The following is a 26,572-nucleotide window of genomic DNA, read 5'->3' as shown; positions in this document are numbered from 1 at the left end:
GAACAGGAGAACCTACTGCTGTGAGACGACAATGTTACCGCTGCACCACCTAATGAAGATGTGTTTCTTGCAACAATAAAACATTTATTTTCCCCTGTGAAATACATGTTAGTACATTCTCCTTTTCTGTCCCTCCATAAATCCATTTACAATCCAAGACACTTAAGTTCATCTCCATGTTCTTTTTGGCATCAGTCACTTTCCTTATACTTTCTCACCTGCTTTGCTTTACATTCCATTTTTGTCTTCTTTCTCCTGCTTTCCCTTGAAATTTACTTGTCTCTTTTTTGCTGCCTTCACTTAACTTCACAATGGGTCTCGGAGCCTAGTAATGCTAACTTTTTAATTTTCATCCATGTATCTTTCCCACACCAATAACAGTAAAATATAAAAATATGGACAAAAATGTATTGTTCGTGAACTTGGTTGTTGAGCTTGAGCTCGTTAATGCATTTTACTTGATTCCTATTCCAAGTAACCTAAGCACTAATTCTTATCTAAGGCTCCTTACTGACTAGGGATTCATTCACTAATCTACAGTAAACAGAAATGCCCACATCTTCCTTTAGTCTCTTTATTTAATTTAGTATGCGTCTCTCCTCCTTTTTTTAATCATTTTCCTTTTCCCTTAGGTACTTCTCTTTATTCTTATTTGTTCTGCTTCTCCTTCATAAGCCAGACTCACATTTTGCAGTTTCCAATTCTCAGCCATTTATCCTTGCCTCTTTAAACCTCTCGGGGAACGCATAATTATCTTCTATTGTCAAAAGGTCAGACCTATTAAGTGGCTAGACAGACAGTTGAGCAGTTTCCATTCCTAGTCTGCCTGCCACAGCTAATCTAGCCTTGAATATTCCCTCTTTCCCCCAGTGATAGATCTGTATTTTTAAATCCATCCTCCCATCACTAGCTCCATCCCCACTAATATTTGCACTGCTCTTCTCAAGTGCCAATCTCGTAGTACCTCCTCTGCTTCTTTCTACCAAAGTGTCTTGAACATTTCATAGTTGTCAAGTTAGAAAACTCTGCTCTGGAATCATATTTTTTAAGCATTTGAAGTTTGCTGCCTAAGTGAGTCACTTTCAAATTCTATGCTATATTCCTCTGCACACATCTCTTAGCATGTCACATTCAACAGTTCCATTATTTTTCAGCTTTGCACATCTCACTTTAACTCCTCTTTTTTCCTTAAACACACTATCGTTTTCAGTCTACAAATGCACATATTAAATCCAATTGCTAACATCTCTGTTAGTACAAAGTTTTCATTAACTCTTCCCTTTCCTAGAGAATAATAACTGGAATGTGCTCATATGCCTGCACTAATTCTCGCCGTTTTCATGCAACAAAAAATGTACCGTCTTAGCTGCCTTAATTAACAATTACACCTTTTATTAATCATAATTAGTTATAAGATTGTCCAGTTGCTGGCTGTCTCTGTCTCTCTTTACTTCAGTTTACCAAATTATTCCTATATTTCAAACAGTCTCTTACCTGACAATCATCTTCTTCCTCCATGATAATTTATAGAGCATTAGAATCTGTCATGTCCCTCATCTTCTTGGAAAATTCTTAAACTTCCCTGGACTTGTTTAGCAGTTTATTCTGACTTTTATGGGGAATCTTCCTCTTGGCTACCATATCAGTTCCTTCCCTTTATGTCTTTACAGCTACAACTGCAATTTCCTGCTTTACCCCTGTTTAAGTTTTCACTAATGACGAGTTCACCAATGGCTTTTTGTGACTCTCCATATGTCTTAACACCAAGTGGATAAAATATCTTAAAATGTCTAGGATGTACAACTTTAAATCTGAGATTCATTTCCTTGTTTGTAAGACAATGAATACATTCCATCTTATCAGATGCTGGTTAGAGTGGCCATTGTCTACAAAGATTCAGGATTCACCAACCTTCAGTATCGCCTTTTTCTCCCATAAGCTTGACAAGATATCTTCTTTCAACTGGTAGGATAATAATTTTGCAATAATCATATTTTATACCCTGTACAGTGGGACTCCCATCCATTAATGATTACAGTCACACATGCAATTCTTGTAGTTTCTCCCTTCCACCTTTTCTGGGACTGCTATAAACCTCTATAAATCTTGCTAGTCATCATAACAATCCAACAAAAGAAATGCCATCTTAGTAATTTCCAAGAAGACCATGGAATAAATTGGGACAAAATATTTTTCAGTATTCAGAATGTGTGTACTTAGTGTCTACTGATAATTATTCAAAGATATCAGAAGTCACGATGTTAGCAAACCTGCTGGGCTTAACCTACTCAAGAAAACAAGAATGAACAAAATACAGATATATTACAAGTACAAATCAGATCAGTGCAATAAAAGTTTTGCTTTCAAGGTATAGAATTCCAGGTGTGATAATTAGAAGTTATGTACTCACCATAACGTTCCATCTGAGTAGGTGTATTCATTTGTCTGCAACCTGTGGGTTATGGATCCGATATCGGATCCGAACCGGCATGGTTATCCAGCTATGGATCCAAGCTCTCAGCTCCTCCCCTCACCCATAATGCCCTGCTCTACCCTCATGACCTCAGATCGAGTTTGCCAAAGCAACAATACCCTAAAAAGGGTAACATAGAATATGCAGGAAACTGATAGGCCAGGGGGATAGGAGGGACAAATGAATACACCTACTCAGAGGGAACGTTATGGTGATTACATAACTTCAAAATTTGAAGTAGGATATTCATTTTTCTGCAACCTGTGGGACAGAGTCCCCAGCTACCTGAATCTTGCCATCATGGAAGGATATTCCGGAGCACCGAGCCAAAGGATGCTCTACCCTAGATGCAAGATCCAACTTATAGTGGGAAATAAACGTATGAAATGAAGCCCACGTGGCTAATATCATCTAGAGGAATCCTAGCCTTGAAGGCTGCCGAGGTAGATACTGACCGGGTTGAATGGGCATGAACACCTCCGCAGCGGCCTTCCTGAAGCTTGATAAGCCAATAAAATGCACTGTGAAATCCAGCGGGACAGAGAAACTTTAGAGATTGGCTTGCCCAAATTGAATTTTGCAAAGGAAATAAACAGCTGGTCGGATTGCCTATGACCAGCTGTCCTGTTCAGATAAAATCTAAGTTGCCTGTGAACATCTAGTGAATGTAGCTTATATTCACCTTTGTTTTCATATTTAGGGAAGAAAACAGGGAGGTTAATGGATTGATTGATGTTTGCTTCAGAAGCGATTTTAGGAAGAAAGGACGGGTTGGTCCTGAGGGAGACACGGTCCGGATGAAATACCAAGTAAGGAGGTTTAGCTGATAATGCTTGAAGTTCAGAAACTCTCTTGGCTGATGTAATGGCTACCAAAAGGCTGTCTTGTAGGACAAGAATTTGAGATCCACCGCTGGCTCGAAGGAGGGGGCGGTCAAGGCCTGTAGGACCAGAGAAAGGTCCCAAGGAGGAACTGCTTGTTTTATAGGGGCCTGAGAAGAAAAGTACCTTTAAGAAAATTTTACACAATTTGGCTGACATAAGAGGATTAGAGTCATGGCCAATGTGATAGTGAGAAATTGCCGCCAGTTGTACTTTGACTGTGGAACTGCTGGCACCATCGTTAAAGAGAGTGGTTAGAAAGTCAAGCACTAAAGGGAGAGGAAGATTCAGGCCTTGCCGCCCGCCCACAAAGAGAAACGTTTCCATTTGCTTCGTAAACCTTTCTAGTGGATGGTTTATGAGCCACCAAAATTGCCTTTACCGGTGAAGAAATACCGAGTCCTTATCAAGAGTGGAACTGGAGCAGCCAAGCGGTCAGCTTCAGGTTGTCCAGATTCGGAGGAGGAATGCAGGATGGATGGGATATCAGATCCGGGATGGGATCTAGAATCCAAGGAGGATTCACCGAGTGAGACCTTAGGAAGGGGAACCAGATCTGTCGAGGCCAGAATGGAGCAATGAGAATCATTCTGCAACCCACCCGAGAGGCTTTCTGAAGAACTTGGAGCATCAGAGGCAAGGGTGGATAGGCATACAGAAGACCGGGTGGCCAAGCATGCACCAGAGGTCTCTTGGGGTACCTCCGGAGGAGGTATTAGAGCGAAAAACTGGGTGTTTGAGGGAGAAGCAAAAGATCGCATGAAGGGTTCCCCACCGTGCGAATATGCGTTCCGCTACTTGACAATTGAGAGACCACTCGTAAGGGGACAGAATGGTGCGACTGAGCTTGTCCGCTAGGATGTTGGACCGACCGTGCCCATTCCCAAACTCTCATGGCTTCTCGACAAAGAGGGTAAGACCTTGTTCCCCTTGCTTGTTGATGTACCAGACAACAGACATGTTGTCCGATTGAATCGCAATTGTTCCCAAGGGAAGAAAGTCCTGAAGTGCTAGAGAGCACTGCTCTCATCTCTAGAACATTGATATGCAGTAAGGTCTCTGAATGCCTTTGTGGAGATCCGGGAGTGGAGCCACCACAAGAGGGACCGCTTGCAAGCCTTGCTGATCGCTATGGGATGATGCATGGGAGAGCAAGGTATGACCACTGTACTAAGAGCGTCCACTGTAGAATGCGATATTGAGCCTGGCAAGAGGAAGAAGTGCTATAGCCGGCGCCATGGACCCTAGAGCCCTCAGGACCAACTCCGCTGGAACAGAACTTGAATGGAGAATGGCCCGCACCTGGAGCTGCAGATTTAGAACTCTGTCCGCAGTGAGGAAGGCTCAAACTCCTTGTGTCTAGCCTGGCCCCTATAAAATCTAAGAGCTGTGTGGGCGCCAGGTTGTTTTTGTATTTATTGTGATGCCCAGAAAGGAGCAAGATGGAGAAAGGAGTCTCGCCAATAGAAGTAGATGCCTTGTTGGGGCGTAAGAAGCCAGTCGTCCAGGTAGGGAAAGACCTGCACCCCTGAAGCCTCAGGTGGGCCGCTACCACTGCTAATACTTTGGTGAACACCCTGGGGCTGTGGTGAGACCAAAGGGAAGGACCCGAACTGGTAGTGACTGGCTCCCAGCGGAGAAACCTCCTGGAGCGCCTGTCCATCAGGATGTGGTAGTACGCGCCTTGAGGTCTATCGAGCACATCCAGTGATTTTCTCCCAGAAGGGGAGAATAGATTGCAGAGTGACCATTCGAATTTTTCTTTGGGAACTGCCAGATTCAAGAGAGAGGTCTAGGATTGGTCTTAGTTCCCCGTCTTTTTGGCACTAAAAGAATCTGGAGTAGAACCCTGATCCGATCTGGTCTGGGGAATGGGCTGGATGGCTCTTTTCTTTAGCAGATGGCCAATTTCTGCCAAAGCGGCCTCCCGTTGACGGGTGGGACGCCTGGGAGGACTTCAACTTTGGAAGGTGAAGGAAAGGAATGCGATATCCCTGGATATGATTTGGAGCACCCACCGGTCCGACGTTATGGATTCCGATGCCGCTAGGTGCTGCCTCCAGAGTAGAGCAGTCAGGGTTGCTGCGTGGGCCGTTCAGAGAAAGGTTCCCTGGACCCGAAGTCTCTCGGAGCCCCTCTGCCTGTAGGGCGGCCTCCTCCCTGTCCTCCTCTGCGCCCGAAGGACTGGTTGGCCGGAGCAGGCTGGGACTGGAACCACATCTTCTTCTGACCCTTTTGGTTCCTAGAATAGGGCCTCTGGGGTGCAGAGTCTTGCCAAACAGAGCAGAACCATCAAAGCTTTGAAGGGCTCAGAAAATCGCAGTGGAGCCAGGCCTGCGCCCAGTGACCAGTCCTGTCCCGCAGCTCTGGCGGCGCCTTCCCCGCATGGGAGAGTAGCCGCATAGAAATTTGTAACTGACCTAAGAGGAGTGCAGAACTCTGTCCTCCTCCGAAATGGACTCAGGGGATGCAGCGTATTCTTAATAAGATCTCGCTGCATCCTAATGACATGTGCCAAATAGTTCAGCCCTTACGAAGAAGGGTCGCCGACTGAACATCCGCTTCCCCAAGCGGTCCATCATCCGAGACTCCTTGCTCGGTGGGTGGACTGAGGGACTCTCCTGAGCCAGTTCCCTCTTTGTATGGCATCTACAGGCCCCTTACTCCAATGGGTCCGTCGGATGGCGGACTAAGGATCCTATCCGGTCTTTGGGAATTGTCTCCACGGTGTCCTGGTGGTAATAAGGTCCACCAGGGGACACTTCAAATGCCTCCAAGAACAGGAAGACTTGGGGCAGACCACCCCCCTGGAGCATTTCCATGATGTCTCCAAAGGAGACATCCCTTCCTCCAAGTCCGTGTCTCTGAGAGACTCGGGAGTCAATGTGCCTCCTTTGCGACATGCTTTGGGGACCTCCTCTGGGGGCTGTCAGAGGAGTCCTTCCATAGGAGCAACCGGATGGTGGAAGCCTGGCCCAGTGCAGAGGGAGCGGAGCCGAACAAGTGCCGGGGTCCGAGACCAACAGAGCCCTCTCCACTACATCAAAAGCCGAGGGGAGCCGACTCACCAAAAGGATCCGACAAATCCTCCTCCCCTCCGGGAGGGGGGATCGGAGCCGCCCGGCTTCCGGATTCCGAGGCGACAGTACGCCGACACAGGCCCAGCCGGGCGAGCACTGATCCCCCGATCCGGCTCGGATCCAGGCTCCGAGGTCGGGTCCGACGACATCTGGGCAGGGTCGGATCCGGTACCAAGTACTATGGGCGCCGGACCCACCCCGCCCGGCTGCTCGGCTCAGCACCCGGATAGCGGGTCGGAGAAGGGGTGTTGAGCTCCCCGAGGGAAACAAAGCACTCCCATCTGCATCTGGGCCTGGATGAACCTTCTCATCATCCGTCCAGATCAGCATCAGAAAGGCTATGTGTAGATCTCGGCGAGGCTACCGAGGTAGGCCTGAGTGCCTCCTCGGGGTCTCCTCCTCCTCAGGACCCGTGAAAAGCACACAGGGGACCGGAGCCGAAGGAGGAGACCGAACCTGACAATGAGGGAGGGAGTAGGCGGGCTGGCGGGGCGAACAGAGGTCTCGCCCCGCGTGCTTGGTGCTTCTCTCCTCCTCCCTGTCCTTTATCTCAGGGAGGTTGAGTCCCAGGAGCAGGAGGGTGCCACAGGGGGAACAACTGTAGCCACAGTAGTTTCTCGAAGGAGGAGGAGAGAGGAGAGAAGTGGACCTAAAAAACCAAGACAAGCTTGGACCTCCGCCTTCCTCGTCTGCTGAGGTTGAACCCTGCACATATGGAACAACCAGATGTGAGGTGTTCAACCCGAGACCTTAACACACGAGTGTGGCCATCAGCCGGTGAGAGCTTATGGCCACACTGAAAAAATAGATTTAGGCTGATCAGCCATAATCTACAAAGCTACTAAAAGTAACTTAAAACAAAAAGACACACAGGCCACACACACACTCTACGCAACAGCGAGGGAGGGAAAAAATTACTTAATTTAACTCAAAATAAAACTATCAAGGAGGGAAACCTAAACTTTCACACAGAATTACACAAAAAACTTAAAACTTTCTGTTTTAACAGGTAATAAATCACCACTTAGCTGAGAGCTATGAATCCAAATCCAGTCACGAGATCTGAGGTCATGAGGGTAGAGCAGGGCATTATGGGTGAGGGGAGGAGCTGAGAGCTTGGATCCATAGCTGGATAACCATGCCGGTTCGGATCCGATATCAGATCCATAACCCACAGGTTGCAGACAAATGAATATCCTACTTCAGATTATATAATATTCCAGAACACGCAATTGTGGAATTCAAGATTTTTTTTTAGAGAAATGTGAGTTTTAAATGTGATTCTAATCCTAATCATCCACAGTTTAACTGGCATTTCAACAGACTGTAAAAAGCTCTATGAAGGAAAAAAAAGCATGAACAGCGGCTGTTATGGAGATGTGCAGTCAATTTGACTAGAATATAGGAACGATTCACAGACAAGCCTGTCTTTAGTTAGTTGATGGGTCACAGGTTAAACAGAACACTTACATCTACTTCTTTACTATTGCCCAGGAATCTCGATATGAATTTATGCAAAGCAAAGTCAGTTTAACAAACAGTATAAAACACTGACCAAGACAGAGTGAGAGTACAGAAAGGTTCTTCAGAAAAGCACCAAGAAAGCATGGGTGTGAAACACTGCGTAACCAGGATAATGTGTTGTTATTAATGAAGACAGAACCCGCTGAGCAAAAAAAAAAAAAAAATGCAACATCTGTTGTTGATTAAAAAGGCTGTGTCTGATGCCTCCTTGCCTATGGAAGTCAGAGAAGTGTGCAGACACATCCACACAAGTGTCCCAAAAGGCACTTTCACAAAAGGTAAGAATGAAAAGAGGTCACCCAGATACAGAGCATCCAGAATAAATGTCTGCTAATTTTGTACCAGATGAGGCTCCTTGTACAGAATATCAGATGTGCAAACTACAGAATACTAAGTACTCAAAATGTGGGAGACAATTCAGAAAACCAGCTTGATATTTAGACAGTTCAAAGGACTGAAAAATATTAAATGTATTTCAATGTTAATGAATTACTGCTGATAGTTATGGAAATAAATCTACTGTTTGGAAAACAAAGAAATCTAAAGTGGTATCCAGAATTTACATACTAGAAATGTGTTATGCAAAATGCTGTGGACCACCTCAAAATATTACTTTTTCCACTTCTCATAAAATGGGAATGTGACATACAATTCACAACTAATACACTTTAGACGTCTTTATTGAAGCACTATAAAAATGTCATGAAATTGGCAAAAGCTTCAAGGAATCTGCACATCAGTGAAAAACCATCATTAAAAATGCATAGTTATGGCACCATCATACAAGTAACCAATCATCCCTGCCCAGTTAACTTCCTGATTTAACCCTTTAGGTTTCATCTACCATACTTTAAAATATAATAATGGATTCTTTATATTGTAGCAATCTCTTAAATTCTAAGACATATTTCTAATTAATTCCACTTTCTAACCTGCTAGCCCTTGGGAAGCTAACACCATTTGCATGACATCTCAAAACGAACTACAAAAGAATTTTCTTCCTTCCCCTTACGTAAATCCCTAATGTATTCTTGCAGTCTCACTCTAAAGTTACTTTTATTTTATTTAGTTTAACATATGTTGACCAGGAAAGTCCAACTGGGACAGAGCTCATTTTCAGCGGAAGCCCAGGGAGAAACGCTTCAGATGCATGTCTTTGGAATGTGGGAGGAAACCCATGCGAACGCAGGGAGGACATGCAGACTCTGCATAGAAAGCACGTCAGCTGAGAATCGAACCACAGAACCTCTTGCTGTGAGGTGACAATGATAATGCTGCACCACTGTGCCGCCCCAGCTTTGCTTTTGTAATATAAATAACAGAAATATCACAGGGCATAAATAACAGACTCTGGACCACAGCTAAACTGTCCTCTCATTTTAAACCACATGCCATTTATGTATTTAAACAAATGTAAATATTCAAAAATATTACAATAACTGCAAGAAAAAGCAATAGAGATGAATATCTGTTACACTGACAGTCTTGGCTTCTCTTATAACTACTATACACATCACACAAAATTCACCATCTCCTGCAAAAAATATCTTGCTTTGGACATAAACAAGAGTTTAAAAAAAAAAATCACAGTGCCACAATTTCCCACCGTTTACAGAAATATGCAAATCACTGGTTCTGGCTTAATTTTCTTATTGCATTCAATTCACGGCATGTTAAGTTATATTGTTTATTCGTCACAAAGTGTTCAACTAAATGAGACACATGCACATTTAACATTATAGGCATAAAGACTCCGGGTGCGTGCTGTTTGGTTGTGAATTATTACACATATCCCTTCTTCAGTTGTAAAAATACATGGGGTGTCACATAAGTCTGTGTGAATCCATTTTAAAAAGTGGCACCTTTACAATTATTTACTCTTGTTAATACAGTACAAATACAACCTGTAGGTAATACAAATGTGTCTCCTTTCATGGTAAACCAAGAATGTTACCAACACACGACTAAATGCTACATAACTAATGCATACAAATAAGAGTAAAACTTACTTTTTCTACTAAACAAGTTATGCAAGCAAAGTAAACTCAACACCATTTCTGTAACGAAAAAGACAAAGGGAAAGTCTACCACACACGACATTACAAGAAATAAGTGTCACTTACCTGCCCATGATCGGAATGTTGCTACTATTGCCATTTTGCTAGACAGAAATCGTGCCTCTCTGTCCTCCCTGTATAAAAGAAAAACTACAAATAGTAACAGCAAGAAAAAAGTAAAATCTTCACATCTATTCCAGTGACGTCTGTGCCATTATTACTCTTTTTTTTTTGGTTGGCTATAACAAGCAAGCAATTCTACCACTAATATGCTGCCTTTTACGGTGCCTTAAATGATACAGATATGAACAGTTTAGTAAACTGCAGAGCACTACATAGATGCATGCAATCCATAAAATGTTAAGATGGGAAAGCATGGCATGGTTTCTTCACATGTTTAGAAAGGTACACAAGATGCTGTGTGTGTGTGTGTGTGTGTGTGTGTGTGTGTGTGTGGAGAGGGGTACAGGTACAACTGCAGGTGTACAGCACAGCTACCTCATTAATAGGGCTGAAGGTGCTAGGTTGGGGATATTACACATTACTGTGGCATACATAAAGACAGCACTGTACAACAAACACAAGTATGGTATTTGCAAGATCAATATGGGAGCAAAGCTGCACTGATACATGTATGGGATGGCCATGTGCAGTATACATAACTTCTACTAGGCTAGTAAAGTTTATGTATACAACAGAATCATACAGAAGAACTGGCACCAGGAAGAGATCATAAGACAGAGAGAAAAAAGTGCAATGCAGCCTATAAGCTCTAGAGGACATATATCCATACTACTAGGCTAGTATGCAGGAAAGAATAGTTGTGTAAAATCTTACCATAACCACAGATGTCCTTCTCGTCCATGTTGCAGTATTCTTAGTGTGGGATTCCCCACCTCAGGCAACCTGAACATCAGCTCCTTACAAAAAAGTTTAAGCCTGGTTGCTGTAGGTCCGTGGGACATCACAAGTAGGGCCATAAATCAGGGACCTTAAATGTGACGTCTGCATGCACAGACCTCAGAATTTAAATGCCCAGTCAAACAGTTCAGTAGAGAGAGCCAAATGATGTCCACAAGAGGTGCTAAGTGCCATTTGTTGGTTAGTCTGACCTCAGTCTAGGGGATGCCCCAGGGTGCTCCTTAAACAGGTCAAAAGGAATAAAGAAGGCTAGGTGGGGGAAAGGAATACTGCAACATGGAAGAGAAGAAAATCTACGGTTATGGTAAGATTTTACACAACTATTCTATGTCCTTCTATTCCTATGTTGTAGTATTCTTAGTGTGGGAGAGTGCCACAGCTTAGGAAGAAGGAAGGGTGGAGGAAGAGACAGCTGATTCCAGAAAGCCCTGCAGGATTGCCCTAGCAAACCCTGCCCTGGCTCTGGAGACATGGTGCACTTTGTAGTGTCTGCGTGTATGGTGGAACAGGTGGCTGCCTCCAGAATGGAAGCTGTGTCTAGGTCTTTGAGGAAGGCTTTGGAGGATGCCACAGCCCTGGAAAAATGAGCTCTTACTCCCTGCAGTAGGTCCTTGCCGTGGTGGGAGTAGCAGTAAAGTACAGTTTTGTACCTACCATAAATGTAGATGTTCGAGTGCTAATACAGCTGCAGTAATCACAGATGGGTTTTCAGCCGTCAGGCGGTTCCTCGGTCGGCCGAATTCCAAAGTCTTGGTCCGGCGTCGGTTGTCGTCGCTTACTCTTCTGACGTCAGCGAGGTCAGAGTATATAAGACACAGCAGACGCCATGTTCTTCAGTCTTTCTTGCCCCAGATGTCAGGTGCCCCCAAAAGGAAGGCAATACATAAATAAGGCTTATCTACATATGTAGGCAATGCAATGTAATGCAAAATCAGTGTAAGCAAGCAAATAAAACATAGCAGGATAACCCAGTCAGGTGGTATGAAGAGGTTGTTAGGCCCCATGCCTTTACCAAGTGGGGAAGGAGGGAGGGAAACCTGTACTGCAGCTGTATTAGCACTCGAACATCTACATTTATGGTAGGTACAAAACTGTACTATGTTCATCGTGCATACAGCTGCAGTAATCACAGATGGGTAGAGTCCCAAAGCTATGCATAGGGTGGTAGGTACTATGAGGAACTGGGTTGAGCCAGAATGTCCTGCAAAACAGCAGTGGCAAAGCCTGCTCTTGTTCTGGAGTATAAGGGTAGGTGGTAGTGTTTTGTGAAGGTATGTACAGAACTCCAAATGGCTGCCTCCAAAATATCCTTAGTAGGAACGCCTCTGAGGAAGGCTGTAGAGGTGGCTGTGGCCCTGGTGGAGTGAGATCTGATACCAGTAGGGACAGATTTCCCATGATAGGAATAACAAAACCGTATGCAGTGGCCTATCCACTTGGAAATGGTCTGTTTGGCAACTGGTTTCCCTTGAGCCCCTACAGCATAGGACACAAAAAGTTGTTCTGATTTCCTGAAGGACTTTGTTCTGTCCAAATAATAACGTAGCTGCCTATGGATGTCTAAAGTGTGAAGCAGCCTCTCCCCTTTGTTTTGAGGGTTAGGATAAAAGGTAGGTAGGTGTATGGCTTGATTTAAGGCTACCCTGGATACCACTTTTGGCATAAAAGATGGGTTGGTACGAAGGGAAACCCTGTCCTGATGGAAGATGAGGAAGGGCTGCACCGCCATGAGGGCCTGTAGTTCAGAAACCCTACGAGCTGAAGTGATGGCCAGAAGGAAAGCTGTTTTCCAGGACAAATGTTGCAGATCTGTTGAGGCAGCAGGTTCAAAGGGAGGCAATGTTAATTTTTCTAGTATGTAATTAAGGTCCCAGGCTGGTATTGGTTGCTTCCTTGGAGGTCTTATATTCTTAGCCCCTCTGAGGAACTGTCGTAAGAGTGGGTGAGAGAATAAAGGAGGATCCGTGTTGAATTCTGCAGAAATGGCTGAGGCATGTATTTTATGGAAGAAAATGAAAGTCCACTGTTCAGCAGTTCAGCTAGGTACTGTAAAACCTGAGGCAAGTTCAATTTTCTAGGGTCCTGGCCTCTTTTCTCATTCCAACAGCAAAACCGCTTCCATTTTGCAGAGTAAGCTTTTCTAGTAGATGGTCTTCTGGCCTCCAAAATGACCTCCTGCACCTCCTTGGAGAGTAGGGACTGTTGTGGTGTCAAGGAATTTTCCATGCAGCTAGGTTGAGTGTTTTCAGCTGACTGTGAAGAGTTTTGTAGCTGTTCTGAGTCAGTAGAAGAGGCATTAGAGGCAGGGACCAGGGAGGAGTATGTGTTAGGCTCCTCAGGAGTGGATACCAGTGTTGCCTTGGCCAATCTGGAGCAATCAGTATCATCCTTGGTTTGTCTGTTCTTGCTTTCAAAAGCACCTTGGGCAGAAGGGGCAGAGGTGGGAATGCATAAACTGTCCATGCTGTCCAACTGAATGAAAGGGCATCCACTTTCCAGGCCTTTGGATGAAAGGTCCTTGAACAAAACTTTTTCAGTTGATGGTTCCCGTGGGAGGCAAAAAGATCTATGTCTGGCCTCCCCCACGCTTGGGTACCTGAGGATGTAACTGCCATTCGTGTGGATCTGTCAAATTTCTGCTTAGAGTGTCTGCCAGTGTGTTTTCCAGTCCTGGCAAGTACTGTGCTTAAAGTTCGATTTGTCTTTCCAGAGCCAAGTTCCAAAGAGTCATGGCTAGTCTGCACAAGGGGTATGAATGTGTTCCTCCTGGTTTGTTTATGTACCACATTACTGTGGTGTTGTCTGTTTTTATCAGTAATTGTCCTGGATGCAGGAAGTCCTTGAAAGCTGTAATTGCATTTATGACTGCTAGCATTTCTTTTTGATTGATGTGAAGGTGCTTTTCCTTTTGGGACCATCTGCCCTGAATGCACCTGTCCTTCATGTGCGCCCCCCAGGCGTAATCTGAGGCATCTGTGATTATGACTTGTTTTGCTTGAGGCTTGCAGAATGGAAGGCCTGTGTTTACTTGACATGCTTGGGCCCACCATAGAAATTCCTTTTGCAAACATGGAATTATTGGTATAATTGCTTTCAAACTGTGACTGTGTTGAGACCATAGATTTTTTAGGTACCATTGAAGTTTCCTCATATGCAGCTTTGCACATGGGATTAGAAGAATGCAAGATGCCATGAATCCCAGAGCCTGCAGGATTTTCCTTGCAGTAAGCCTGGTATTTTGCTAGTGTTTTGAAGTACTGAGATAGTTGCCCTTGTTTTTCTGGCGTAAGATACGCCATCTGGGTGTTTGTGTCCAAGTTGGCACCCAGGAAGGTTATTTTCTGAGATGGTGTTAGTCTTGATTTCTCCTTGTTGATGGTATATCCCAGAGAAAGCAGTAACCATGTCACATAAGCCAGATGTTCCAGTAGTATGCGTTTGCTGTCCGCTTGGATCAGGCAGTCGTCCAGATAAGGGTAAATTTGTATCCCTTGAAGTCTGCAGTAGGCAATCACTGATGCCAGGCACTTTGTGAATACTCTGGGCTCAGTAGATAAGCCAAAGGGCAATGCAGAGAACTGATAGTGGATTGAACCTGCAAGAAATCTGAGGTATCTTCTGCAGCTTTGTCTGATTGGGACATGCAGGTATGCCTCCTTAAGGTCCAATGTTACCAGCCAAAACTCATTGCCCAGCATGGGAAGAAGTTGCTGTAATGTGAGCATCTTGAATTTTGGCACGAGTAGGAATGTGTTTAGGATGGATAAGTCCAAAATGGGTCTCCAGTCGTTTCCTTTTCTTGGTACCAGAAAAAGTCTTGAATAAAAACCTTGACCTTGTTGGAGTGTAGGTACCTTTTGTATAGCTCTCATGTTTAGGAGCTTTGAAATTTGCAGTTGTGCCTCTGCCCTTTGATTTTGTGGCAGGTTTGGCATGCCTCTCATTTTGGAAGAGTGTGAAATTGAAATTTGTAACCTCTGTTTATAATGTCCAGTATCCATTTGTCTGTTGTGACAATATGCCAATTGCTTGCAAATAATGCTAGTTTCCCTCCCAAAGGTGCTGTCAGCTGAGACTTGCTTGGCATGGAAATGAGGGAGTCATTGGGTTTGCTTCCTGTATTGTTGTGCGCTGTCTTCACCACCTCTTGGTGCTGGAGATTGCCATTGTCTGCCTCTATATGATCCTTGTGATTGCCCTCTGCCCCTTGTGCGTCTGTATCTGCCTCTTTGGGGCTTGTCAGTGGCTGGAAAGAACCAGTTTTTTGAAGGCCAATTTCTGCTAAAACGTGGTGGTTGGACCTGTAAGAAAGCCTTGACAGTTTGCATAGATTTGGCTTTTTCTTCCATTTTCCGTAGTATGTCCTCAGCATTAGTACCAAATAATACATCCTTTTGTAAAGGAGCATCAAGAAGTTTAGCTTTCACATGATCAGGTAAATTTTGTTCCCTAAGCCAGGCATGCCTGCGAATGACTGATCCTGTGGCAGCCGCTCTACTGGAAGCCTCTAGGGCATCATAACCACATTGTAAGGTGTGTTTACCCACTTGCTCCGCACTATGCATCATATCCTGTAACTCTTTTAAATCTGGTTGTTCAGGTTGAGACATTTTCTTCCTTAATTGTGATAACAGGTACTGTTGATATTTAATCATATGAAACTGACAGTTTAAAGCCCTCATGGCTAGGGTGGCCGAGGTATATACCTTTTTACCCCACCTTTCTAGAGATCTGGATTCCCTTTCTGCAGGGAGTGGATTCTTGGCATTGGAGGCCTTTAATCCCTTGGGGCCTTGTGAAATGGTTTCAGGGTCAGCATTATGGCCTTTGTAGAGAAATTGGTGAGAGCAGGGTACTCTGCAATACCTATCAGGTTTTACTGGTGCAGGAGGCAGAGAATCAGGGTTAAGGCAAGCCTCCGAATAGACATCATCCAGTACATTCAAAACAGGGGGTATAGCCAGAGGTCTGTGCTTAGGTAACCAAAGAAATTCCCCAAGTCTTTTCTTGGAATCTGAAAAGTCTTGGCCTTCCCAATGGAAGTGTTCCCTCAAAGTGTGCAAGATTTCCCCAAAGGAAAAATCCTCAGGAGGGGATACAGAAGGAATGGACTGTTCTGCATCCGAATCCTCAAAAGGGGAGTAAGAGTGTTCCTCTGCATCAGAATGTTCTGATAAAATGGATGCCTGATCAGAAGAGGGAGATTCTTCCTCCACTCTGGGTCTCTTTTGTCAGGAGGGGGCTGAGAACCTCTGATAAGAGTAATTAAATCCTCAGCCATTTTAAGCATCTGTTTCTTAGGCATGGGTCCAGGAGATGGGCCCTGTTCAACAGGCCTCGTGGGATGCCTGGCTGCTTTGGATTTAGTAAAAGCCTTTATTGAAAAAGAAGATGAGGGCCTAAATACATCATGGGTGGAGGTGGACCTGTCCACATTAGTAGGCTCGACATTAGCAGGGGCTTCGGTTGTAGTCTGGGAAAGGACCGAGGACCCAGCAGTCTCGGGTACAGAGAACACCGCCAAAGGAGTGTCGTCGGTAGTCAGGGACTGCAAAGGCGTCTCGCTGAGAACCTGACCACGTGTAGCCTGTTTTGGCGTGGTGTCGGCAGGGACCGCGGGTCTCACGTGTCGGTCCTTTTCCTTGCGTTTTTTGGACAAAACGGTAGTCGGAGTGTCCGACGACATCTTATAATCAAAAGCTTTACCAAAGTAGTGTTGGGCGAACTCCGCCCGGCGCTTGATAGTGCGTTTATTGAAGGTAGCGCAAGCGACAGCCCGAGACGCCGTGGTCTGGGCCCAAACAAGCTATGCAACGGGAATGGAAATCCTTATGCGGTATTTGCTTCCCACAAGAAATACAATTATTAACTTTTTCTGACATCGGTCTGAGGCAAGAAAAGTTTCCCCAACGGGGTACTTAGCTTTAAAGAAGACTTCGGTTCCAATTTTTTTCGTAATTCAGGAGCTGGCCGACCGGCACTTGCGAACTGCTTCTGCTTCGGGCACCGCGCGGCAAAAAAGACTGAAGAACATGGCGTCGGCTGTGTCTTATATACTCTGGCCTCGCTGACGTCAGAAGAGTAAGCGACGACAACCGACGCCGGACCAAGACTTTGTAATTCGGCCGACCGAGGGACCGCCTGACGGCTGAAAACCCATCTGTGATTACTGCAGCTGTATGCACGATGAACATCAGACAGTTTTTCTGATCCAGCAGGAAATGGTTTGTTTGGAGACTGCCTTGCCCAGGTCTCTGGGGTGGAAGGATACAATGAGTTGGTTGGATTTTCTGATGGACTTAGTTTTGCCTAAATAAAACCTTAGTTGTCTGTGCACATCTAGTAAAAGGAGTATCCTCTCACTGTTATTAATGGAAGAGGGGAAGAAGATGGGCAGATGAACAGATTGGTTTAAAGGACAATTTGTTGACCACCCTTGGCATGAAAAAAGGGTTAGAAAACAGGGTCACCCTATCCTTGTGGAAAATAGTGTAGGGTGTGAGCAGGCCATGAGAGCTTGTAACTCTGACAACCTTCTAGCAGAGGTGAGGGCCACGAGCAGTACAATCTTCCATGTGCACATTAAGAACGTTGCAGCATTGGCTGGGTCGAATGGAGGCAGTATGAGTTTTTCCAGGATGAAGTTTAGGTCCAAAGGAGTTGGGACGGGCTTTCTTGGTGGTCTGATGTGAAAGACCCCCTTCAGGAATAATTTAACATCTAGCCTGGCTAGTAGAAGGGGTTCTAGTGGTACGCAGGCAGAAACTTGCAGATAGGTGGACTTTCACTGAAGAGTATGAAAGGCCAACCTTGATAAGTTCACACACATAACTAAGGACTAGAGGGGTATCTGCTTGAAAAGGGTCCCTGTGCCTATGGAGACACTACTTGGAGAATATTTCCCATTCTGACATGTAGGATCTCCTTGTAGTTGGTTTGCTGGCCTCCCTCAGTACTGAAAGCACGTCCTCGGAGTAGTGGTGCCTGAAAGGAATTAAAAGTTTATCACCCAGAGTCTTAGACCTAACTTCTGTAGGTGAGAGTGAATGAGAGATCCCTTCTGTTGTGTAAGGAAGTCCACCTTGTGGGGTAACTTGTGGTGACTGCCCTTGGCTAGTGAGAGTAGTAGGGGGAACCAGTGCTGCCTTGGCCAACAGGGAGTCACCAGCAAGATTTTTGGTTTGTCCTTCCTGATCTTCAGGAGGACCTCCTGAATGAGAAGGAAGCGTGGAAATGCATACAGAAACCATCCCTTCCATGAAATGCTGCAGGCATCTACCTTCCAGGCAAGTGGAGATTGATCCTTGGTGCAGAATTTCAATTGTTTGTTCTGGGGGGAGGAAACAAATCTACCTGAGGTGTGGCCCACAGGTGGACAATGTCTAGAAACACATCCCTGCTCAGCATCCACTCCTGCTGTAGACAGGATGTTCTGCTGAGAACATCCGCTTGTTGGCTGTCCTGGGAAGGAATGTATGCTGCCTGCAAGGATAAGTTATTTCTGGAGGCAAGGTCCCAAATTTGGATAGTTATCCGGCAAAGAAGTTAGGACTTGGTCCCTCTGTTTTTGTTGAGGTATCACATGACTGTGGTATTGTCTGTGAAGATTAGAAGGGGGGCCTGGTTGCAGGATTATTGATAGGCTTTCAGGGCCAAAAGGATTGTTGTCATTTCCTTCACATTGATATGTTTCTTTTGGAGGGTAGGATGCCAAGTATCCTGTGCCATGAAGCCCTTCATGGTAGCCCCCCCCACCCTAGGTCTGATGCATCTGTATGCATGTACTGGGCTGGGTGGGGGTGGGGGGGTTGAAGTGGAAGGCCTGGGTTCATTAGTATTTGTTGAATCCAGCACCTTAGTTTTGCTTTGAGGCAGGGCAAGAGTGTAACCTGAAACTCTAGAGGGTGTTTGTGTTGAGACCACACACTCTTCAAGTACCACTGCAGTTTTCGCATATGCATTCTGGCCAAAAGCAGCATAGGGATGGTGGCTGCCATCAGCCCCACGACCCTTAAGAATTGTCTTGCAGATATCTGCTGAATCTGCATTAGGTCTTGGAAGTGGGTAGAGAGGGAGATAACTTTGTCCTGAGGGAGGAATGCCCACATCAGGTCTGTTGTGATCCTGCAGTCCAGAAAGATTTTGTCCTGCTGGGGGGTTAGGGATGATTTTGGAATGTTGAGGGTGGACCCCAGGCTCTAAAGCAGGGAAATGAAGAACTGCAGATGGTTTTGTTGGGTGTCCTCTCCTTCTGCCAGAATGAGGATGTCGTCTAGGTAGGATAAATTTGGACACCTTCGATTCTGCAAAAGGCTATAGCTGGAGCTAGGCGTTTTGTAAATACTCTGGGTGCAGTATATAAACCAAAGGGCAAGGCTGTAAAATGAAAGTGTGAACATGGCCCAGTGAAACACAAGTATTTTTTGTAGGAGGGTTTTATTGGCATATGGAGGTAGGCCTCCTTCAGATCGAGTGTGGCCATAAAGGCCTGAGCTGGCAATAGTGGAAGAAGGGTTTGTAGGGATAACATTCTGAATGATGGAACTTTTATGAATAGGTTTAGAAAGGACAGATCCAGTACTGGCCTCCAAGGGCCATCTTTTTTGAAGACAAAAAATAATCTTCAGTAAAAGCCTTTTCCTTCCTGTCCTGGAGGGACAGGTTCTATAGTTCCATGGTTCAGAAGATCCTGCAGGACCTGTGGAATATCCCTCTTGTTCTATTGCCAGCACCCAGTGGTCTGAGGTGATGGATCTCCAAAGGGGGAGGCAGTGGGAGAGGCGGGCTGACAAGGGGAGGTGGGCAAGGCAGTCACGCATAGTTGGAGCCATTTCTGTCAGGAAAGGGCAGTCTTTGGATAGGTTGTGAGGCTACTGGTCTGGAGGTGGTCTGCCTCCTGGTTCCTTTCCGATGCCTGGAAGAGAATAGAGTAGCAGAAGGTGTTCTCCTGACCAAGGTAGTCTTAGCAGGGCAATTTCTGTAATATTTAGAAAGGGGAGACACCAGCAGGTGCTTGATGTCTTGAAGCTCTTTACTTTTCTCCTGAAGGTTTTAAAAGAGGTATGTAGACTGTTTACCAAACAGGAGGTTGTGGTCTAGAGGGGCATCTAGAATTTTTTACTTGAAATCCCCTGGTAGGGGTTGAAGGCATAGCCATGAATATCTATGTGGTACTGAGACAGAAGCAGCAGACCTTGCAGAGGCCTCTGTTGCATCAAAACTGCATCTAATAGAATACTTGGCCACTTAAGAAGCCAGGGACAGTTTTGATGCTACCTCTGTCTTGCTAGGGCAGTTAAGTATGGATGACAGGAAGGTAGAAACTTGGGATACAAGGTCCAAAGTATATTTTATGATATGGGTTTGGTAGTTGATAGCTCTGAAGGCTACGTGGAAGAGGTTCATTGGTAGGTACTAGGCTACTGGCCCTAGGCCTATATAAGCCTAGCCAAATGGTACCCTGGCTTTTGCCACCCAAGAAAATGATTTTCCTGTGCCCCTGTCAAGCAGGGCCACAGAAGTGATCCCTGGGGTGAATTTCCTATCTCCCATCCAATCATCAAGATTTTTCTTGAAGAGTGCTAATGAGGAGCTTTGTTTGATATAGATAGGTAGTTTGTTCCAGAGTATGGGAAGTCTCTGGGACAGGAATCTATCCCTCCAGCATGTTCTGTTTATTGTGGTGACAAGGTTTAGGTCCCTAGTGCATGTAGCTCGGAGAGATTGGGATTTCTTTAAGTGGAGCATGTCCAACAGCTCTGGGTTTGACATAGCTTTGTATGTTAGGCAAAGATTGCCTCTGAGTAGACGATATGCGACAGAGTACAGCTGGAGTTTTTTGAGGTATTAACTTTCTTGCCTATCCTGTCCATGCGTTTACTATCTGTGTCAGTAGGTAATGGAGAAGATGAAGGAATCAGTCTTGTCAGGGGATACAGCAATCACTGCTGGGTCTGCCAGGGGTGGTTTCACCAGGAATTTTTGTTCATCTGCTACTTTATAGAAATGGTCAGGCCTCTTAAGGGCAGGAGGCCGAGAGTCTGGGTTTTTAGATGCTGCAGAGAATGCATCAAGGTAGGGAGAAATAACTGGTGGGATGGCTGAAGGGGAGGGAGATTCCATTTGAAGTAACTCAAAGTATCTCTTCTGAGTTTCAGTCATTTGGGAGGTGTCCCATTTAAAATATTCTTTCATTTTTGTGATGGTCTCCCCAAAGGTGATATCCTCTGGTGGAGAGTCCCCTTCTATGCATTCCTCATCAGAGGAATAATACTCTAATGAGGGGCAATTTTGAGATGAGTAAGTAATGGATTCATCTGAAGATGAATAGTAAGCCTCCTGTTCTTTTTTCCCTTCATGGGCAGTGGGAAGGAGGAGAGAAGTAGATGAGGCAGACCTAGGACTGAGAACAGGAATGGTGGAGGGGGAAGAGGCCGTGGGCCTAAGGGCCATGAAAGCCTGCATCAAGGAGTTGGTGAAAGATTGCCAGTCTGGAACTCCCTCTGTGGGTGGAGGTAGGTGCTTAGTTTTCTGCTTCCTTTTCAAAGGAGTAGTCTTAGGAGAAGGCCTGGTTTCAGCGGCCGGAATAGGAGGTAAAGACATCCCGGTCGGTTGTCCGGCGTTGTCTGGTTCCCCCTCGACATCTATTGGTACCGACATCTGAGCTGTCTTTGTGGACGTACTGGCTGTAACTTCCAAAGTGGGGTTTCCTAGAGGGGAGTCACCAAAGTAGACAGCTCTAATGGACGTCCCTCAACTTCTAAATCGGAAGCTGGTGGGACGTCCAATGGTGGAGAGGCAGAAGTACTAGGCCTTGGAATCTTGGCCTTTTTCTGTGGCGATTCATCTGGGGCAGCCAACTCACGATCCATCCTGAGTGCTAGCTTTTTTAGTCTCTGGTTTTCTAAATATAGACTTTGGGCGGCCAGATGGCTTCGGAGGGTCTTAGGTACTAATGATTGATAAACAGGGCAAGAGATATGGTCATGTTCTCGGCCTAGGCAGAAAACACAACAGTCGTGTGTATCCTTATGCAGAATCTAGCGCCTGCAACGGCATTTGCCCTTCTTAGCAGACATTGCCTAATGGTTAGGTACAGCAAACCAAGCTCAAGCAAGAATTCAAAACAAAATTCCCAACGAGGTGCTTAGCTGTAGACTTCTTCAAAGAAGAGGAACGAAGCGATCGATGTGATGGTCGACTGCGGCTGCAAAGTTCTGAAATCTGTGCGTGCAGACGTCACATTTAAGGTCCCTAGTTTATGGCCTTACGTGTGACGTCCCACGCATTGACAGCAAGTAGGCTTAAGCTTTCGTATAAGGAGCCGAAGTTCGGGTCGCCTGAGGCAGGGAATCCCAGACTAAGAATTCTGCAACATAGGAACAGAAGGACAACTTGTGATGCAATTCAGAAATACAGTGAACTGCAGTACCACTCCTGAATAGCAAGACACATCTGAATCATATATAGACTTCAATCACTGTGATCTGCATCAAAAATTGCAAAGTACTGTCACATTAGACTAGACTAGTCTCTGCTGCTGAAGAGAGCAGTTAATAGTGCTGCTGTACTACAGCAGCAGCTATGTAAAGGGAAAAGTCATGGCAGAGAAAGTACAGTTGTGTACACTTACCATAAATGTAGACGTTGGAGTGTATTCACTGTTGCAGTCATTACATTTGGGTAATCTACTGGCAGGTTGCCCTCAGTCGGCCTGATTAACAAAGTCTTGGGTCCTGTGTCGGTTGCTGTCCCTTCTTCCATGACGTCAGGTCGTCAGGGGTATAAATCATGCAGCCGACGCCACTACATCAGTTTTTCTTGCCCCAGATGTCAGGTGCCCCCCAAATGGGGAGCAAAAAAAAAAAAATATATATATATATATATATATATATATATATATATATATATATATATATATATATGGGGCTGGAGGGGGGGTAACCAGGACTGCAACAGTGAATACACTCTAACATCTGCATTTATGGTAAGAGTACACAACTGTACTATGTTCATCGTGTTTCACTGTTGCAGTCATTACATTTGAGTAGATTCCCAAAGCTAAAGTTGGGAGAATGGATTTATACAGCATTAGGACCAGCTATAAGACCCTGCAAAACAGCAGTGGCAAAGCCAGCTCTGGATTTAGAGAAAATTGGCAAGTGATAATGCTTGGTGAAAGCATGAACTGAACTCCAGGTAGCAGCTTCTAGAATATCCCTGTTAGGATCACCTCTGAGAAAGGCTGCTGAAGTAGCTGTAGCCCTGGTGGAATGAGATCTGATCCTCTGGGGGATAGGTTTTCCCTGGTGTTTATAACAGAAATGAATACAATGGCTTATACATTTAGAAATGGTTTGCTTTGAAACAGCCTTCCCCTATGCCCCTGCAGCAAATGCTATCAGCAGTTGTTCAGATTTTCTAGATTTAGTCTTGTCCAAGTCCTGAGTGACACCCTGTCCGCATGAAAGATGATGAAAGGCTCCACTGCCATAACTGCCTGTAATTCAGACATCCTTCTAGCTGAAGTGATTGCTAAAAGGAAGGCTGTTTACCAGGAAAGACATTTTACGTCTGCAGTTGCAGCTATCTCGAAAGGAGGTAGACTGAGTTTCTCCAATACAAAGTTAAGGTCCCAGGCAGGGGTTGGAGCACTCCTGGGTGGTCTCAAGTTTTTGGCCCCTCTGAGATACTGCTTTAGAAGAGGATGAGAGAAGAGAGGGGGGTCTGTGTTGTAATGAGCTGAAATGGCTGAGGCATGGATTTTTATGGAAGAAAAAGATAGGCCCTTATGAAGCATCTCAGTTAAGTATTGAAAAATCTGAGGTAAATTGGGCACTGCTGTGCTCATCCCTCGAGAATGACTCCAGGCACATAATCGTTTCCATTTCTCAGTATAAGACTTTCTAGTACTAGATCTTCTCGCCTCCAAAATGACATCCATCACAGGTTTGCCGAGAGATGCCAAGGGTGAATTTAAGTGATTAGCCAAGCTGCAAGATTCAATGTTTGGAGCTGAGGGTGCAGAATTTGGTTCTCCTGCTGAGACAGTAAGGAAGGTGTCTGAGGCAGGTGCCACGAAGAAATGTGTGACACACTGCGCAGGAGTGGGTACCAGTGTTGGTGAGGCCAGTCTGGAGCAATCAAAATAATTTTTGGTTTGTCCTGTGACTTTTAGTAGAACTTTGGAGAGCAAAGGCAGAGGGGGAAAAGGCATAGACTGACAGGTTTTTCCAGCTGAAGGACAGAGCATCCACTTTCCAGGCTTTTTTGTGAGGAGTTCTTGTACAAAATTTGTCCAACTGGTAGTTCTGGGGTGAGGCAAAAAGATCTATGTCTAGGCTCCCCCATATGCGTATCAACATGTTGAAAATTCGTGGTTCCAGTTTCCATTCGTGAGGGTTCATGAGATTTCTGCTTAGTTCGTCTGCCAGAACATTCTGCTTTCCTGGCAGGAATTGAGCTTGTAGTTGTACTTGGTAGCTCAAGGCAGTGTTCCACAATGCCATGGCTAGTCTGCAGAGCGGGTAGAAATGTGTACCCCCCTGCTTGTTTATGAACCACATAACCGTGATGTTGTCAGTCTTTATCAGTAATTGTCCTGGATGAAGGTAGTCCTTGAAGGCGGTCAGTGCATTCTGTACAGCTAGCATTTCTTTTTGATTGATATGAAGGTGCATTTGATTTGGGCTCCATTTGCCCTGAATGCACTTACCTGCCAGATGAGCCCCGCATGCATAGTCTAATGCATCTGTAGTTAGGGTATGGGCGGCAGGGGGTACCATGAATGGCAGTCCCTTGTTTTGGTGGCAGGCTTCTGCCCACCATAGGAACTCTAGGCGCATGCAAGGTATGATAGGAATCATTGTTTCCAGGCTGTGACAATGTTGACTCCATAAACTTTTTAAGTACTTAAAAAGTTTCCTCATATGCAGTCTTACATATGAAATTAGAAGAATGCATGTGGCCATGAACCCCAAGCCTTGCAGTATTTGCCTTGCAGATAGCAGGGTTTTTGTGGCCGCCTGTTTGAAGTAAGTCACCAAATGAATTTGCTTTTCTGGCGTAAGGAAAGCCATCTGGGAAGTTGCATTCAAGCTTGCACCCAGGAATGTAATTTTTGAGAGGGTACCACTTGAGATTTCTTTTTGTTTATGGTGTATGCTAGACAGGTTAGAAGTCTTTTTACAAACGCCAGATGTTGTAGAAGAATGGCCTGGTTTTCTGCCTGAATTAGACAATTGTCCAGGTATGGATATATTTGAATATTTGTTTGCCTGCAAAATGCAATTATTGGGGCCAGGCACTTTGTGAATACCCTGGGCGCAGTAGACAAGCCAAAGGGCAGTGCAGAGAACTGATAATGCATGCAGCCTTCTTTGAAGCGTAGGAATCTTCTTCAAGATTCCCTGATTGGGATATGCAAGTCGAGAGTTGCCAACCAGGCATGCTTGCCTAGCATAGGAAGTAACTGGTGAAGAGTCAGCATCTTGAATTTTGGAATGTCCAGAAAGGTGTTTAGAGTTGGCAGGTCCAAAATTGGACGCCATGATTAAGTACCAGGAAAGTTCTGGAATAGAAACCTTGTCCCTTTTCCTCTTCTGGTACAAGTTGAATAGCCCCCATGCTTAGGGGGGAAAGAACTTGTTTCTGAGCCTCTGTCAACTGATTTGGGGGCAGGTCTGGCCACCCGCTTGGTGTTGGCAGCGTGTGGAAATGAAATCTGTATCCCTGGGACACTATATTTAAAATCCATTTGTATGGGTTATAGGTTGTCAGTTTCTTGAACGAAGAGCCAGTTTTCCCCCCAAAGGGGCGGCTAAGAGGTAAGTGCTTGGTAATTTCAAAGGGAAGTCATTGAGACTGTTTACCACAGGGTGGTGCCTTGTTGTTTCCAGATTTGGAAGTGAAGCACCCCATTGCTTAGTTGTGAAAGTCCCTTGGGACTGAAACCTGGTGGTTTTGGAATGTCTGGGTTTGGCCGTAGTGACTCTGGAAGGAGCTGCAAAGGACCATTTCTTAGCAGGCCAATGCCTACTAAATATAGGAGGTTGCATTTGTAAGAAGTTCTTTCACAGTTTGCATAGATTTAGCTTCATCTTCCATCTTTTTTAGAACTTCTTCAGCCTTATTGCCAAATAAGCAGTCCTGCTGTAAAGGAGCATCCAAAAGTTTTGCTTTAACATCATCAGGCAAAGATTGCTCCTTAAGCCAAGCATGCCTTCTAAGCACAGACCCAGTAACAGCAGCCCTACAGGAGGCCTCTAAGGAATCAAAACCACATTGCAAAGTATGTTTGCCAACTTGTTCAGCTGAATGCAATAAATCCTGCAAATCTTTATTCTCCACACAGTCAGAAATCAACATAATTTTCTGTTTAAGCAGTCCCATGACATGCTGTTGATATTGCAACATATGGAATTGACAGTTTAAAGCTCTGATTGCTAAGGTTGCAGAAGTATAAACCTTTTTACACCCCATCTATCCAGCGCCCTGGAGTCTCTATCAGAAGGGGTAGGATTTTTAGCAGTAGAAGCCTTAATGCCCTTGGGCCCCTGAGAAATGATTTCAGGGTACGCAACAAGATTTTTGAAAAGGAATTGGTGGGACTCAGGAACCCTGTAGTACCTGTCTGGT

General features: G+C 45.1%; 1 protein-coding gene across 1 annotated transcript in view; it reads right to left on the bottom strand.

The window, feature by feature from the left end:
- RICTOR (RPTOR independent companion of MTOR complex 2) overlaps window positions 1–26,572 on the bottom strand; it is a 3,179,211-nt gene that overhangs the window by 2,478,490 nt on the left and 674,149 nt on the right. Inside the window, exon 10 of the mRNA XM_044069875.1 lies at window positions 10,082–10,149. Coding sequence (XP_043925810.1) covers window positions 10,082–10,149 — 68 coding nt within the window. The remainder of the gene's footprint in view (window positions 1–10,081; window positions 10,150–26,572) is intronic.

This window comes from Protopterus annectens, chromosome 1.part0, assembly GCF_019279795.1.
Source record: "Protopterus annectens isolate FY-2018-M chromosome 1.part0, PAN1.0, whole genome shotgun sequence".
Classification (NCBI taxonomy): Eukaryota; Metazoa; Chordata; order Ceratodontiformes; family Protopteridae; genus Protopterus; species Protopterus annectens.
The sequence above is the reverse complement of the archived record's forward strand: the minus strand, read 5'-3'. Positions and strand labels throughout refer to the sequence as shown.